This window comes from Cryptosporidium muris, genomic scaffold, assembly GCF_000006515.1.
Source record: "Cryptosporidium muris RN66 scf_1106632373425 genomic scaffold, whole genome shotgun sequence".
NCBI lineage: Eukaryota > Apicomplexa > Conoidasida > Eucoccidiorida > Cryptosporidiidae > Cryptosporidium > Cryptosporidium muris.
Genome location: NW_002196577.1, coordinates 204,378 through 220,805, shown reverse-complemented (window position 1 = coordinate 220,805; position 16,428 = coordinate 204,378). Strand labels below are relative to the sequence as shown.

Below are 16,428 nucleotides of genomic sequence, written 5' to 3'. Positions count from 1 at the left end.
GGAAAAATAAATTAAAGATAGTATAGTCATTGACCTGTGTTTCGGCGCTGAGGAATCACTCTTTGGAGTATCGGGTATAGTGGATCTATTGCAAGGAAATGCATATTATTACCTTGTATTTCAGTAAACTTACTTTTTAAATGAATATTTTCTACTATATATAAGACATATATGCATATGAATGACTTTATTCAGTTGAACTTGCAATTAAATAGACGAGTTCTTTGTATTCAGTCACACGTTATATTAGGGTTTACAGGTGGTAAAATGACATTTTGTGTCTTTGAAGCAACTGAAGGATTGTCATTTGATTGGATTTCAACAGTTCAATATGTTTCAGGAAGTTTACATGAGGGTACAGAGCTGAAACAATCTGAAATGAAAACTTTGCTTCAAGGAGTATATGAACTTGTATACAAACCCCTTCAAAAGTACATAGATAACAAAGTGAATTTATTAGATATCTCAGTAAATCTTAGACCATATGACATAATTTTAAGTGGTTATATTGCTGATCCTTTAACTCTCAATGAAATACACAAGTTTGTAACTAACATCAAAGATAATTGCATAACTAGAAACCCTTTCTGGATTTGTGATCCAGTCCTAGGCGACCATGGGACTTTTTACGTTAGTAAAGAATTAGTTGAAGTATATTTAGAAATATTGCACACAGTGGATATACTAACCCCAAACCAATTTGAATTTATACAGTTAGCAAGGAAACTAAAAAAAAGTGCAAATATACTCCCACATTTAAAAACAAATATGGATATAACTGGAGAACAGAAACTATCCGAGCTTAATCAGCTTGAGATTTTTAATAGAGAAACTTATAATGAAAATATTTATGGAGGAATTTCACTAATGCAATCTATCGAATACTGTAAATTATTACTAGAGACTGGTTTAAAAAATATTATAGTTACATCTCTAAATCTTATAGATGACTTTGACCACTTGTTTACACTTCTAGCAACCTACAATTCTAATGCTATAGCTACTTGTTTTCCAAATGTAAAGCTCGATCTTGAAAATTGTAAAGTTAATGTTGTTACCATACGATATAAGCAAATTGTTCATTCAAAAATATTTTATGGAATGGGAGATTTATTTGCAGCTTTATTTACTTCCTTTTTGTCTGAGTATGATGGTGATCTTTGTTTCCCAATATTAAAGGCTATTTATATAACTCATTATATCATAAAGTACAATATTAATATTTCCAGGGAAGTAACTACTGAATCAGAATCATCTTCAGTTAGACCCTTATACTTGTCTTCTAAATTATTGGAGAAGGCTTTGTTAGAGATTAACCAGATGAATGGGGACACACTACTAAGTTTATATGATATAAAAATTCATCGCATAGAATAATATAGCTTTCTAATTGAAAGTATAAATCTTGTTTAGTATGTCACCAAGGTACCTAATAAGTAGAACATTTTACAAAAAGATACTTCGATTCTTTAGAAGTAATGAAGTATTTACTATTTGTATTTGAACTGTGCTTAAGATAGCTAAAATCAGAGTAAGCTGCAAGTTAGACTTCATTCATTGAGTCTAATATCTCTGTTTAAAATCCTATTTAGGTAGCTCTACATATCCTATATTGATAAATTTGTCTATTTGAACATTCCTAAAAGTTTACTTAGTGAGATTGAAAGATTCGTAAGCATAGAATCATATGAGCGCGGCTTAATGGACATGGCTTACGTCATTTGTGTGGGGCATGAGATCATAACACGTAATTCCTTTGAAAGATCTACTACATGGTTTCTTCTTGAGGTGTAGGAAGTTATTAAGTAAATTGCTTTTAATAAGTAACTATAAAGAGAAAATAACAATTAAATATTATAGGGGTAACTTGAATTTGTTGTAATGCGTGGGAGAGACCATTCTCACCTCAGGTATAATTCCGTACTTAATCAAGATGATTTTGAGGAGATAGAAGAGATAGGTCGAGGATGTTTTGGTACTGTTCATAGAATTAGACGTAAGAGTGATGGTAAGGTCTATGTCTGGAAGAAGATGTGTTATGGAAACATGTCTCAATTAGAAAAAACTCAAATTGTGACTGAGGTCAACGTTTTGAGGAAATTAAACCATAGGAACATTACCAAGTATATTGATAGAATAGTGGACAGACATAAACAATATATCTACATCATAATGGAACACTGCGATCAAGGTGATTTGGGGACTTTTTTAAAAAAGAGTTCTAGAAGAAAATTGAGTGATGCACGAACGAAACTGTCTGAAGTGTACTTAAGCGAAGATGATCTTATCTCAATATTTGTTCAGTTATTAGATGCTTTGAACTACTGCCATACAAGAAATACAAAAGTCCTACACCGTGATATAAAACCTCAAAATATATTTCTGATAATACCAGACGAAATTTATAGCATAGAAGATGTGAGAGATTATGAAGATAAATTGAGAAAAAACCATACGACAGATTTTGGATTTCATTCATTTAATGCTATAGTTAAATTGGGGGATTTTGGACTAGCGAAATGTCTAACTGCCCAACAATTTGCTACAACCCATGTTGGTACACCATATTATATGTCTCCAGAAGTTTTGAGTAAAGGAGAATATAATGAAAAAAGTGATATTTGGTCTTTAGGATGCTGTATGTATGAAATTATTACAGGAGAACCTCCATTCTACGCAAAAAGCTATGAGGAACTAAGAGAATATGTTAGCTATGGACCCACTCCAACCTTGCCGAATTACTATTCTGGCGAAATTGAAAATGTGCTAAGTTTAATGTTTGAAAGAGATCCCGTAAAGCGTCCATCAGCTTTACAACTACTTAATCATCCCTATATTCAAAAAAAGAGATCAGAATTTTATTATAAATGGGAATATTTATTTCTTTTACATGAATATTATAGAGTTGTTGAATACAGTCACTTTCTTGAATCTTATGCATTATTTAAGGATGATTGTACAGAGTCAGAAAACTCGACTCTTGATACCTCTAGAGATTCAAGTAAAAGCGACCGTGATGGTTCAAAAGATAACTACTATCCTACTGTAAATCAAACTTCGTACAAGATATCAACTGCAGTTAGTATCAAGAATATTAAAACAGAAAATTCCAGTGATTTCAGCAACTTAGATGTGAAGATATCCTCTCGCCCGAACACATCCCAATACTTCACTTCAAATAATATTATTACTACCCCTCAACGTACGATCAGTTCTAAATTTGAAAAATCTCCAAAAACCTTGCCTTGTAGATACAATAGTAGATATTTAAAGAACTACTTAAGTTTTAATAATGATATAAATGATAATTTGAAATACCCTGAAAGTTCTCCAATACGTGGATTGCTTCCTAAAACCAAATATTCCTATAACTCAGAAAATAATAGAACTGAAAATTTGATCATTCAATCAGAACGACGTTTATCAATGTGGGTAGAGAGATTTAATTCCAGAAGTAGGAAATACTAAATCACTAGAAAGTTTCAAATTAATGGAGAGTACATCAGCAAATAGGCACTATATTAACAGACACGAAGTATCTAAATATCTAGACTTAGTAATATTATATAAATGAGTATTCATTTACTTTGAATATTCTATGCTCCAACTACATTTATAACTTTTTTTGGGGTAAATGTAGACATCAATATACCCTGATATGGTGATCCTCTTTCAGTGGCTGCCCTGTGATTTGTCATACTACTTTGAAATATATTGACTGACAACTATGTAAGTCTTATCTACCATCTCAGATATAGAATAATAAGTGATCATTTGCACAATTCCGTATGAACTAGGTCTTAAATTAGACTTCTAAGTAATAGTTTTTTCCTCTAATGTCTAAACATTCCGGGACATTTACTGGCTTCACCCAGATAGATCTCACATTGGCGCTCAATACCCCCTGAAATTATCTGTTCTCCACTTCTTGTTAGTGTGCATTCAATAGAAACTACATAAAGACATCTATTTGTATCTTACTATAATAAACTTTTATGGAAGAGTCAAATTAAATGCACTTTTAGTTTATATTTTGAGCTATTAAGACAAGTAGCCATAAGACTATTTGATGAAATTCGAACTTCCAAAGGTTATTTCGATTAGATTTCTGAGTTTGCAATCCAACTTACAAGATTTAACTTGTATAAATTGACTGAAGTCATTGCTTCTGGTTAAGACTATATAAAATAAAATTACTAAGTACAGAAAAATACAGGGAACGAACAAATTACAACTTCCAGCGCTGGTAATACATAACAAGAGGAAAGGATAACTATTAAATGCTACCTCATACTATAACAAGTGTTACTTTTCGTACAGAAGAAACCCCGTTCACACTGAAGTTGAGACTACTTCTAGCTATAGTCTTAGCTCTACAATGTACAATAACATGTCTGAGGATTGCAATATTAACAGATGCCCAAAGCATCTTTATGGACATGTTATTTATATATTTAGGCTATGTAGTATATACAGAAAAGTCTCCTTGTATTTTATTTATATTTGTATCAGTGTCATTTGTGCGTGGTGTAATGACACTACTAATTATGGTTGAATGGATAAAGAAAGCTCCCATTGCAGAAGACCCGAAAAGCTTTACTTCAATATCAAGTTGTATTGTTCATATTGCTAGTCCATTGATATCTTTTGGAGCCTCTTTTTTGGGCTACAACATCTTTAAATATTTGCAGGTTATAGAAGAGGTTGATGACCAATATCAATTTTTGGCACCATGGAGCAATTTTTCGGCTAATCCTCAAACTACCCCAAATATAATGAGCAATAATGCAACTACTCCTAATTCAAATAATAATAATGGTGGGGTTGGGAATTATATAGATCAAGGAGTTTATCAGGCAAGTAGTAGGCCTGTATGTACACCTTTTTCAGGGAGGGCATACAAGTTGAGTGATGCTTCATCAATTATTATACCCATAGAAAATAATCAACAAATATATAAAGGGACATAAACAATATATGAATACTCCTAAGAAATAAGTAGATAAATATATCGTAAAACTATCAAGTATATATCAAAATAAATGTATTATGTAAGAATAAGGTATAAAGTGCTAAGTTTACTACTTTCTATACCTGAATGAATATCTAATATTACAAATCCTAAGTGAATAACTAACAAGTCAGATATAGCTTCCTAAACAGTATCATAAACCTAAATATCTAAATTACTTTGTTAATTTCAACCAGCTCTAATAATATCCATTGGTACATTGAAGCTCTAGCTTAAGTAATTCACTTTACTATTGAAAACTTAGGAAAAAAGTCTTCTATGCAAAATGTACTCATACTCGATATTGTGACATTAGTTCAAACTAACATAGTCTATAGTTCCCAGTTATGAATCATTGAGTTAAGACTCCGATTACTGCCTATATTCATTGTATCTTCTTTTTAAAAGCTATGGCTGTCTTGTCATTAATGTCAACACTTTTAGATAGTAAAGTTTAGATATTCCTATATAATATTTTGATATGATAAGTCAATATTGTACTGTTATATTAATATTAGTAAAACGCAATAGTACTCTTCATCTATTCCCCTTGCCATACTATACAGTCTTCATGTTGCTCATATACATCTACCTCACCCTTTAATTCATAATCTTTAGTTTTCCTCTTACCAAGTAATAATTGATTACCAGTTCCTATTTTTTAGTATAATTATTCGAATATATCATATACTACTACATATGTTTCCTGTTTATCATTAGTGTTATCTAAATTTATCTCTTTACTAATCCCCTCTCCTTGATTTTCTTAATGCTTTAGATTGCTGTCTTCTAAATGTGATGACTCTAAAGTTTCATTCTGACAGTTAACATTCATATTATTGATAGTATTACTTTTTGCTAGTACTTCTTCCTCACTAAATAATTTCAAAACAAAAAGTTCAAGTTCTTTAATTTTTATATCTCTTTTTATTTCATCATTACTAGTTTTAATAATGCTTGAATTATCAGTTATTTTATCTAGATCATTTATAGCTAAGTTGTATAAGTCAAGGTTTTTGTAAAAACTATGGTTGCACCTTTGGATTAGACGATTGTATCTCCATTTGAAGAAAGTCCCATAAATACTTTTCTCAGTCTCCTCAATTCCATTTATTGGGTCTTTATCAATATTTACCTTCTCAATATAGTCTTTGAGCTTTATCTCTAGCCTCTTTTCGATAGACATTTGAACATATACCTCATCTGAATAGGGTAAACAAGACAAATATAGTAAATCACGCTCTGAAGTAAATTTTGGAGTTACTAACTCATGAGGATTAGAAAAACTTTTTCCTCTCCGCAATTCTGACACCCTACAAGTTTTCTCAACTAAATTAGCTATTGAAGTGCATTTCTTATCTTCTTTGCTTGTTATATAGGATATATAACTAGTGAATGTATCTGAATCTACAGTCTTAGTTACTTTCTTACCATTATTAGGAATATTCCCATGAAAAATATTGGCAATTTCAACCTTTCTTTTCTTTGGTTTACCCTGTGGAGAGATACCCGTATTTCCAGTATTTATAGTCCTCTTGATATCAGCACAGCTAGATATCTTCCATGTAACCCATAATAATTCATAAAGGAGCATGTACTGAAAAAAGATCGTTGAAGAGAATTTATTCATCCTTGTAATGTGATCTAGATATCCTACAAAGCGTTGTACAAGTAGTTTGAAACTGTTATTAAATGTTTTTGTGACTTTAAAAAGTACCTGACATTCCCTCTTTTCAAGGGCCATTATATTACAATATAAAAACACTAGACGGTATACAAAATTAAATCTGAAGCTCCAAGAATCTAGAGAAGATGGGATACATTCCATTACTGCTTGAATATAATGTAAGCTATTAGTTTTAGATATCTTAGGTAACCTAAACATGTGTGTATCAAAATCTCCATTGTATCCAGGTACATACACAGGTGCATTATCTTCAAAATATGACAATAGGATTTCGAAATCTTTTAATAGTGTAAGATCTTCAGAATTTAAAGATAAGTATTCAAATGGAGTTTCCAAAAATTTGTCACAGTTTAATAAAGCTTGGAATACCTTCAGAGATCTCCATGGATATAATAAATGTTGATAATCATCAAAATAAGTTTCTAAATTGCTCTGAGTACCATTATCATACTTGTCTATTGGCATTTCACCATCTTCTTTCTCAGGTGATAAATTTTTGGATGTTAAGGAAGTACTAGAGGTGTTATGAGGAGTAAAACATAAAGTATATTCCATTAAATTTTTCATCAACCTTCCCCCATTTGGGATTTTGTATGGTCTAATACTCAATGTTTTTCTACATATACCTGCTTGGTTACAAGGCAGACAGGTAAAGATAATACTCCTAATCTTGCCACAAGTGTCATAGCATCCATAGGATAATAAACGCCTTCCCAAACTAATAAGCAAGCCTACAGACTTAGCATGTGAAAGTTGCCTCTGAGCTGCTGTTGCTGGAGAAAGGGTAGCACTGGAAGGCAAGGAAAATTCTTCACTCATTTCTGAAATTCTTTCATTATTAGTTTGCTGGGGGCAATTCTTTGAATTGTATGGTATATGAGGATTATTTAATGACCACCTTAATAGGTCTAGCTTTGTATCACACAACCAATTAATAAATGAAATCAATCCTCTCTTATCTAATAAACTAGATAAGTCAGATGCTAAATCTAGCCACGAGCCAATATCCATAAAACCAGTTGATACAAGGATAAGACCACAGCAAGAAAGTATAAGTACTTTTTCTTGAGAATCTGAAGCAACTAAGATAGTATCTATCTTAGATTTGTTAGCTAATTGATTTATATTGACGAAATTAAAGACTTCTTGGTTGTTATCTGGTTGGATCCTGTCTGAAACTTCATTTTTTGTAGTTATACTGCTTTCATTATCTAAATCTTCATATCTATCAGAGTTGTCACTAAAAGCTCTTATTGCTGCTAGTATGAAAGCTTGAACTACTATTTCACGTGTTATTTGTAAACTCAGTAATTTTTCAGCCAGTGTTTCCATTTCATTATCAATAATATTGTACAACCTAGACTCATCACTATATATAACCCTATTCTTAAGGCCACTGCTTACCTCCTTAATAATTCTTATGGAACATGGTAGGATTGAATCATGGAATATATCTGAAGAAAATTGACATCTCATTTCAAGAATTAAAAGCTATATTCAACCCGACAATATCAGGGAAAGTACTGAAGAGCGCTGGGGCTTAAGGCTACATTAGAGACTAAATTTACTTTAGTGTTGCTTCTAAAAATGGCATATATTTGTCCCAATACAAATAGCTCAAAAGTTCAACCTATTATTATATCTTTTATCCTACTTATTATACATTCCATATATAACTTTTAAGTAATTTAGAGGCATTTTCAGTAGTAAAAAATTACTAAGTACTTGTTTATATTGCAAGATTCCTAGCCTTCTTTTGAATAACAAAAAGTACTTCTTCAAGGAGCTCATCTATTAATTCGACAGTCAGTTTATCTAAAATTGATTGATAGTATTGCTCAATATGTAGCCAGCTATTTCTATTTGTATACGCAAAGCTTTTAACAAGCTTATCTTCGCATGAGTGATGCCTAAATAAGTGTTCTATTGTTAATAAGTCCTTTTCACTTTCTAAAATATTAGGATAGTTTGGTGCATGAAAAATACGTTTTAGTTCCCACTTGTTTGGCTCATTTTTAATAAGATATGGTTCATATGAACCCTGCAACTTCTTGATCACAGCCTCTGTTATCTTTTGAATTGCTACAGGTTTCTGTGAATTGAGATTCTTTAGTTTAATACTACTTGTATCCAGTATCTCAAATATCAAATCCATAACTAAAAGAATAAAATTATCATCTGGAGGGTTCAGAAATTCATTTATTGATGAATTAAAATCTATGTATTCGCTATCCTGCATGATAATATTGTGAATGAACTCAAGAAATAAATCCGCTTGACTAAAATCACCTAAATATACGTTGTTTGAGTGAGTATTGTGAACTTGTTTAATGATTCTACTCTCCATCGTACACTTTGCAATTGTTTGGCTTTCCAAATGAGTTAAATTGCCTATAGTATACTTATATATTAATTTACATATAAATTCTATGGATTCTGGAGATGTATCAATAGATTTCTCAAGACAATTGGTAATTGTATCTAAACCCTTATTGTAAAAATCTTCAGTACATAAGCCATCTATGTTAAAATATGTATTGTCAGAGATATTACAACTTTCATTTATCTTGTGCCAAAGGTTATTATAAGAATCTATAGCTTCAGATATATCATAATTATCAAGAGGAAAGTATTCAATTACTGACAGTTTATTTTTCAAATCCAAGTCTGTTTTCTTTGATTCTTGTGCACTTTCTAAAGTTTTAATCTGATCATCTAGTCCGATTGTATCCAGAATATCCACATCCAGTTTCTCCTGTTCTACACATCTCTCCATCTTGCTTAATGTACTATTAGGTCGATCTTCAGTTTCTAAAGGAAGTTTAAGGAAAAATTCAACTGGAGGGAAATAAGGATGTTCAGGTAACAAATTACATGTTAAGTCTACATTATTTTCACTGTAATCTCCCATAGTGTCTAACTTGCTTAATATAGAAATGTCAATATTGTTATTCACATTTGGTTTCTCAGATAAAATCACATTATAGTCCCCCATGCAACTTCCCAGTGAAATTTCCTTATCAGTTGTAATTGAATCAGGCCTCGTTATAGAATACTCCTTTCCAGCTTCTACGGTATCTTTATAATTCAAGCTATTAGTAGAGAAATTGACTCCCTTTATATCAGGATTCACTTTGGCTACAGGATTATTAGAGCATGCCGTTTTATTCTCTTTAAATTCCACATCTTTATTTTTATTAAGAGAAGTATCATTTTCAGTATCTATGTGATTTACTTTGCAATCCCCAGCCATTATTGAGGATGTCTGTAAAAATTCGGAAGCACCAATTTTATTGTCATCATCTTCTGCATATTCAATTCTACGATAAGTAGGGAAGGGAGTATCTAGCTCCCATCTCCTTTTCATCGAATTCCTTCTTTGACTAACTTCTCCACTGTCACTAAGTGAGTGGTTATTGATTGTATCCAAAGAGTTATCTTTAATCAATATTTCATTTGAGTTCATGCTACTAGGAAATAAACTTTCTTTTGAACTGTTATTTAGTGGCTCAAACAAATTAGAGCTGTCTTCATTTTTATTAAAGTTTTTACGAAGGTAGAGTGAAGGTACTTGATCATTTCCACTGAGCAACTGCGTATTTATCTTGCCCACCCTTATTTCCTTTAGTTTCAAACATAGTTCCTTTAGTCCGTTTATTCTTTCTATATCACCTCGCTTGTCACTAATACTATTCAGATCCTTATTTTTAGTACCTGTAGCACCATTATAAATTCTCAAATTACCAGTTTTACTCACAGTATGAGTACTGTTATCCACTTGAGGAGGACATGATAAGCTTTTTAACCTTTCTCTTTGAAGCTTTCTCTTCGTTTGAATAGACTCAAACATATCTTTGACACTCGGAGTTACTCCTATTTCAGTACATTCCCAATTTTTAAAGCTCAATTGTTCATTTATTTTTCTAGTCAAAGTACTAGTATTGTTATTATTCTCATACATACTACTCATCTCAGAGTATACATACTTCTCAGCTTTATACTTGTCCAATCCTGATAGTTTTTTGCAAGATTGAAGGATCTCTTTATTTTCATCCATATTCAAACATCTTCCAGGGTAAAAAGAAAAGTTATTATCTCTATATGAATTCTCACTTCCAATAAGTTTTGTTGGATTAATAATATGTCTTATATTTGGATTGCAATAGTTCTTATGTAGCTCTTCAATCAGACTAACAAAGTCTTTCAATCTTTTCAGTCTGCTGGTAGATTCAAATCTTCGACCTGAGTGACTTGTAACTCCACGGAATGAGTTTATCAAAACCTCTCTACATCTTCCTTTTTGATTAAATAGATCAGCTATCTTATTCTTAACTAGTTCTTGTTTTTTTGAGATATCTTTGTCATATTCTGCACCCAATTCAATATATGATAGTATATATTCTAGTATTTCAGTATTAGAATATCGAATATTTGCGTTAGTACTCTTATCTATCACATTTAAAGAATTATCAGATGCTGAAGAGCTGATACTCTTACTTATTTTGTATAGTCTATCTTTCATTCTTAAGTGGTGGTAGTTTTGTGATATACGTGCCTCCTGAAAGCTCCATACTGGGCCTATATTGCCATTATTTTGTTCTCTTGTACACTTTGACTGGGAAACCTTTACATGTTGCTTATTATTATAAATATTTCTATCCACAAAATTGTTATTAACGTTAGTGGGGTTTACTAATTCTTCTTGTAGCCTTAAAAATCGGTTATCCTTATATTTAAATTCCCACATTGTAAGCTCACTAAATTTCCCATTTACAAAAAAGTAAAATAGCCTATACTCAATATTAAATCAATATAATAATATAAATTTCAAAAAAGAAGTTCCTATTACAAATTCTTGAGCTAAGATACTTTCCAGGTGCCTTCAAACTGCATAACTTGCCTCTTGTGGGGGATACTTCCGAATTTTTTTTAAAGTAATTTTGCTTTGTTATAAAAAATAAAATACTAGATTTTTCTATTAATTTACATTGCTAAATGTTAAAATTTGATATACTATCAAAAGTGCTATAGTTTGGTATAATGTTGCTGTGTTATCTTTATATTCCTTTTCTTTATAAAACATAATTTAGTATTAAAGGCTATATAGACAAAATTACTATAAGTTTTTAGCTATTCATCTAAATTTAGAAATAGTAATATATTATTATTATTTAATTTTACTCAGTGCTACTTTAAGCTATTGCATAAAAAAAGTCATTTTATATTTAGCGGTAATTTTAGCCGCTTGTATGTTACAAGTTAACTTTGTTTTATATTGCAGTAGAAAATCTGTAACCTGGTGACTTTTCTAGAAGATAAATACCTTTCTGAAACCGAAGAAAAAAATAAAAACTGAATTTTCATATTTTATTATGAGAAGTTAAGGCATTTCTGAATTGGTTTCATCGATAGTGTAATTATGTCAGATTACTATTCAAGTACTAATAAAAATTTTAGAAAAAAAAGATTTTTTTTAACTCTCTACCTTATATCAACTCTTATATATCAGTGCTTTGCATGGAGAACTGGATGTTTGGGATCTACTAGGAAACTTAAGAAGGTATCTGTCAATAAGTTTGCAGGTTTTTTTTCAAGATACTTATTTCTTATGGACTACCAAAATACCATCGATAAAATTAATAAAGAAATAAAGAAGACAAAGGATGATTATTCTGTATTACTGAAGAATGAGAATAAAATATATTTAACCTGTGAAAGTTCGACTAAAAATCTATTGTCCAAGGTTGAATTTGATGAGTTACCCAAGATAATGAACCTTTATAATACACTACCACTATTGACTAAAAACTTTAATGAAATGCTCAATTCAATGGAATTTGTGATATTTAAGAGAATTCAGGGAATTTTGGTGTATATATTTTATAATAAAGTGCAAATCAACTACTGTATTAAATTTTCAAATACAAATGATACTCTAGACAATGTTGTTAGTAAACAGGTGAAATTGTGCAATATTCTAGCTAAAAATCTAGAACATATGATTATAGATAGTATTACTGGTAGTTCTGGTCAGAGAAATCAGGATTCTGATCATTTTGAAGTTGCAGAGAACGTAAAAATGTACATAGACGATATATTAGCTGATGTTTGGAAAAAGGCTCAGTTCATTTCAGATTATATTAGTAATCTTGTACTCCTACCACTTCTGGAGAAGTTCAAGACAAGGATTGCAGAACTGACTGACGATAATTTGCTTTTTATAAATTTGAATAGTACAAGTGACATATCCTCAAATATTAACTCTATATATAATCAAAAACCAGAAGTATTTCTGATACTTCACTCATATTTCGGAGAAAATATTGACTACTTATCATCTCCTCTAACTTCAAAAGCACTTCATGAACTATATACTTCATATTTATTTAAGAATTCGATTCCTGAATATCCTAAGTATGAAGGAATTTCTAGTTTATTACAAGAAAGATTAGAATCCATAATGGCTCATTTTGTAAAATATCTAATTAACTATGAGAAAGAATATCGTATATATCAAGAAAAAAAAAGTGGTCTCATAAAGTTAGTAACTATATTTGATGTAGTTATAAGTAACATCTGTACTAAACCAATAACTCAAAATGAAAAGAGTTATATTAAGACACCAAGTTCGTTTAACATAAAGGATGTTTTTAGATCTTTTGGAATTGACATCTGTATTACACATCCTAGTAGTTATTTAGAAGATAAATTAGACAATATTGATGAACTTAAATCTAGAGAATGTGGACTCCATGAAATATCCACCACTGAACAACATAATACCTTTAAGCAAACTTCTAACTACTGTAAATTACACTCCTTACAAATTTCAGAGCGTCCCAAGTTCTACAAGTTAGAATCTGATACAATTAGACTTGTCTATGATGAAGCAATAAAAAACTATTATATGGCAATTACTAGCTTCGAGAGTATACATATTTCTTTTAAGAGAAGTACGAAAATACTACAAAATCAGTTAGATCAATTGGAATTTTTGAATATGGTATATAGTGATATCCTTAAACATGGATATAATGAATTTCTGGCACCAGAATTTCTCTATAGCCGTGCACTTTTAATTTATCTGGAAATAGAAAATCTCAATATTAGTGGGAACTCTACTAAGATACATATGAAAAGTGCATTGAAAACGATAGTTAATACTGAAGAGAGTATAAGAGTTCTAGAGATGGTTAAAGAATCATTTAGTGATTTAAATGTGGCTATTCACTCTTTAAAGGAATCAATTAGAAATAGAACTAGATGTAAGGGGATTAAGAATTTAAAGTTAAAAATGCTACCCACAAAAAAAAAACTTAAAAACAATGTATATGAACCTCTATTTAGTATTGAAAATTCTGTAAATGAGCTGGAGTCTAAATCACTTTCAGCTGAGATGAAAATAGTAGAAGTTGAAGAGAAGGTTAGTTCTTTAATGGGATATTTACAAACATTGAAGCTTCCAGATAACTTTGATTCAAATATGAAGTCTTATTCAAACAAACTTTCTCAGATTATGGAATGCTCAAACCCAACAGGTAATTATATCATGGATTTATGCGAAACTGTACTAAGACAAGCCCCTTATACTCTTGATTTTATAGATAATGATGTAAAGCACTATAAAGATCTATTAGCGTATATTATGAAGAATACCAGTGATATTAAGGAATTAATGCAGAAGTATGAATTAGATTGGAAGGAATATATGAATTTGTTAAGCAAAATACCAAAGTTTTGTGAAAAACAAGCATCAGATATACAAGATCTCGATACTAAAACCAGAATGATCCTTGGATAATAGTACAAACTAGACTTGCAGTCGATACTACTAATATCTCTGCTTAGAAATATTTCATATATCATGTTTAGTTCCTCAAATATAAAGCTCATTTTCTCATTTAACAGATAACTTAATATAGTTAATCTTTAACAGCTATCTATAAAATATCCCCCCCTAGTATTGGTTAGTTCTTAAACTTTTACTAGTTTTGTATAGAGACTCTCTAAAGTTTATGTGTTTCTGATTATAGTAAGTTAAAATTCCCTAAAGTAAAGTAGAATTGGTATAATGTATTTTACTGAATAATCAAAATTAAACATACCTGAGTAAATCTGAGAGCTGATCTGTACCTGATTTGCTTAGTGACATTTTTTCTATCTATTGAACCTTCCTTGCATCTTTGTTTTAAATAAAAATATCCATTAAGAAACTTTATTATTATCTCGAGAAAGTATACACACGATTTAAACTTGAGAGTATTAGGAAGCAGTGCCAGTATAGTCATATCAGAACACAATGATGGGATCCTATCTAGTATTTTCATTTGCAAGATTGTAGATAAACCATCCTCGCTTTTCATATGATCTGGAATATCTTCAGGCTGGGGGAGATGATAACTATCAACATCTAATAAAATTCCCTCTCTTTGATTGTTTATGTTAAGCATTGAGTCTAAAAAATTCTGCAGTTCACTAATTAGATTAAGTGCATTGTGTTCTTGTTTTGCAAAAAATAATTTAAGTACACTATCAAGAGATATTTCACTTCCCAGCTTGAACCTATCTGAGTAAAGAGGATCACCATATATTTTTGTATTGTAAGATTGTATTTCACTCTTAAATCTTGTAATCACTTCTTCTGTTATTTCAGGCATTTCATCTGTTTCAAATCTTAGGAGTTTGAAAATACCTTTTTTAAATTTTGGGCCTAATCCTTTTACAGAATTCCAAAAAGTAGTCAAAGACTTTACGATATTTTGTTTTATTGTGGTTTTTGGCTTAATATTTATATCATCCAAATAAGGAGATGTTCGAGTTATTTTAGTTTCAGTTATATTTAGATTATTTTGTTCATATGAAGAAAATATAACTGCTCCTAGAAGCAATCTGCAGGCTGCTCTTGTTAAAATTGTCTTTAAGTTCTTTGATATTACACCATGACTTTGTTTTAACTCTTGCGAATAAATTGATCCTAATGTTTCGGTTGAAATATAATCAATAGGTTCAAGTGGGGGAATCCCCTCTATAAGTTGCTCAACGATATTTTTTGCTATTTTGGCCAGATCAAGTGGAACCTAAAGTAATAGTTCATTTGTATACAGACTCATTCATATCAAATACACTCCAAAAAAAAAAACAGGATACTGCATATTAACTTACTTGTATAGGAAAACCATAATTATTTATTTTTGATACTTGCGCATTATCTTGGAATATTAAACTTAGTAAATTGTCTGCATCTTTCATGCTTTCCTTCCAGCAGTTTGATATCCTCCTGTTAAATTCAAATACTACACGATGTTTTCTTTTAAGATCTTTAAAATTTCCTGCTGAAAACTTCATTGTAAGTAATTGATCAGCCGTATAGGAATATAAGCCTTGTGTATACTTATTCCCCAAAGCAGTAACTACTATTTGGTTGAAAATCATAGAATATACTTCACAGACAAGTAGTATTGAGATCGTGTATAATTTCATTCTTTCAGTTGTGCCTTCAAGATTTCCTATAGAATAATTGAATCAATATTATATGTAATCAAGCTGTCCCTGATATATGCGTATGTACATTAAGTAATTCCTCAGTATTTACGATCTTCCGTAGATCAAAAAATACTACAAAGTCTGCATTTCTACTTTCAAATTCAAAAGCGCCTATAAAGGCGCTCAGTATCATAAGCGCTTATTTTTTTATACTTTCATGCTATTACCTTTACAAAAACTAAATAGA

General features: G+C 30.7%; 7 protein-coding genes across 7 annotated transcripts, besides 3 other annotated features; 4 read left to right on the top strand and 3 right to left on the bottom strand.

The window, feature by feature from the left end:
* Positions 1-177: 177 nt before the first annotated feature.
* On the top strand, positions 178-1,377 carry CMU_036230 (uncharacterized protein; the record flags this gene model as incomplete). The annotated part of the gene is made up of 1 exon (XM_002141763.1): positions 178-1,377. One exon carries the CDS (start codon positions 178-180, stop codon positions 1,375-1,377), a length of 1,200 nt encoding a protein of 399 aa, XP_002141799.1.
* Positions 1,378-1,881: 504 nt separating this feature from the next.
* On the top strand, positions 1,882-3,468 carry CMU_036220 (protein kinase domain-containing protein; the record flags this gene model as incomplete). The annotated part of the gene is made up of 1 exon (XM_002141762.1): positions 1,882-3,468. One exon carries the CDS (start codon positions 1,882-1,884, stop codon positions 3,466-3,468), a length of 1,587 nt encoding a protein of 528 aa, XP_002141798.1.
* An 812-nt stretch (positions 3,469-4,280) lies between these two features.
* On the top strand, positions 4,281-4,970 carry CMU_036210 (uncharacterized protein; the record flags this gene model as incomplete). Its single annotated transcript, XM_002141761.1, has 1 exon — positions 4,281-4,970. The coding sequence occupies one exon, from the start codon at positions 4,281-4,283 to the stop codon at positions 4,968-4,970; it is 690 nt and encodes a 229-aa protein (XP_002141797.1).
* Positions 4,971-5,777: 807 nt separating this feature from the next.
* Positions 5,778-8,174, bottom strand: CMU_036200 (uncharacterized protein; the record flags this gene model as incomplete). Its single annotated transcript, XM_002141760.1, has 1 exon — positions 5,778-8,174. One exon carries the CDS (start codon positions 8,172-8,174, stop codon positions 5,778-5,780), a length of 2,397 nt encoding a protein of 798 aa, XP_002141796.1.
* Positions 8,175-8,427: 253 nt separating this feature from the next.
* Positions 8,428-11,445, bottom strand: CMU_036190 (uncharacterized protein; the record flags this gene model as incomplete). The annotated part of the gene is made up of 1 exon (XM_002141759.1): positions 8,428-11,445. One exon carries the CDS (start codon positions 11,443-11,445, stop codon positions 8,428-8,430), a length of 3,018 nt encoding a protein of 1,005 aa, XP_002141795.1.
* Positions 11,446-11,496: 51 nt separating this feature from the next.
* Positions 11,497-11,526: a sequence feature (AT_rich).
* A 311-nt stretch (positions 11,527-11,837) lies between these two features.
* Positions 11,838-11,878: a sequence feature (AT_rich).
* Positions 11,879-12,117: 239 nt separating this feature from the next.
* Positions 12,118-14,499, top strand: CMU_036180 (uncharacterized protein; the record flags this gene model as incomplete). Its single annotated transcript, XM_002141758.1, has 1 exon — positions 12,118-14,499. One exon carries the CDS (start codon positions 12,118-12,120, stop codon positions 14,497-14,499), a length of 2,382 nt encoding a protein of 793 aa, XP_002141794.1.
* Positions 12,141-12,175: a sequence feature (AT_rich).
* A 156-nt stretch (positions 14,500-14,655) lies between the features above and the next one.
* CMU_036170 (uncharacterized protein) lies at positions 14,656-16,178 on the bottom strand (the record flags this gene model as incomplete). The annotated part of the gene is made up of 3 exons (XM_002141757.1): positions 14,656-14,745; positions 14,804-15,775; positions 15,861-16,178. The coding sequence occupies 3 exons, from the start codon at positions 16,176-16,178 to the stop codon at positions 14,656-14,658; spliced, it is 1,380 nt and encodes a 459-aa protein (XP_002141793.1).
* Between the last annotated feature and the right edge of the window lie 250 nt (positions 16,179-16,428).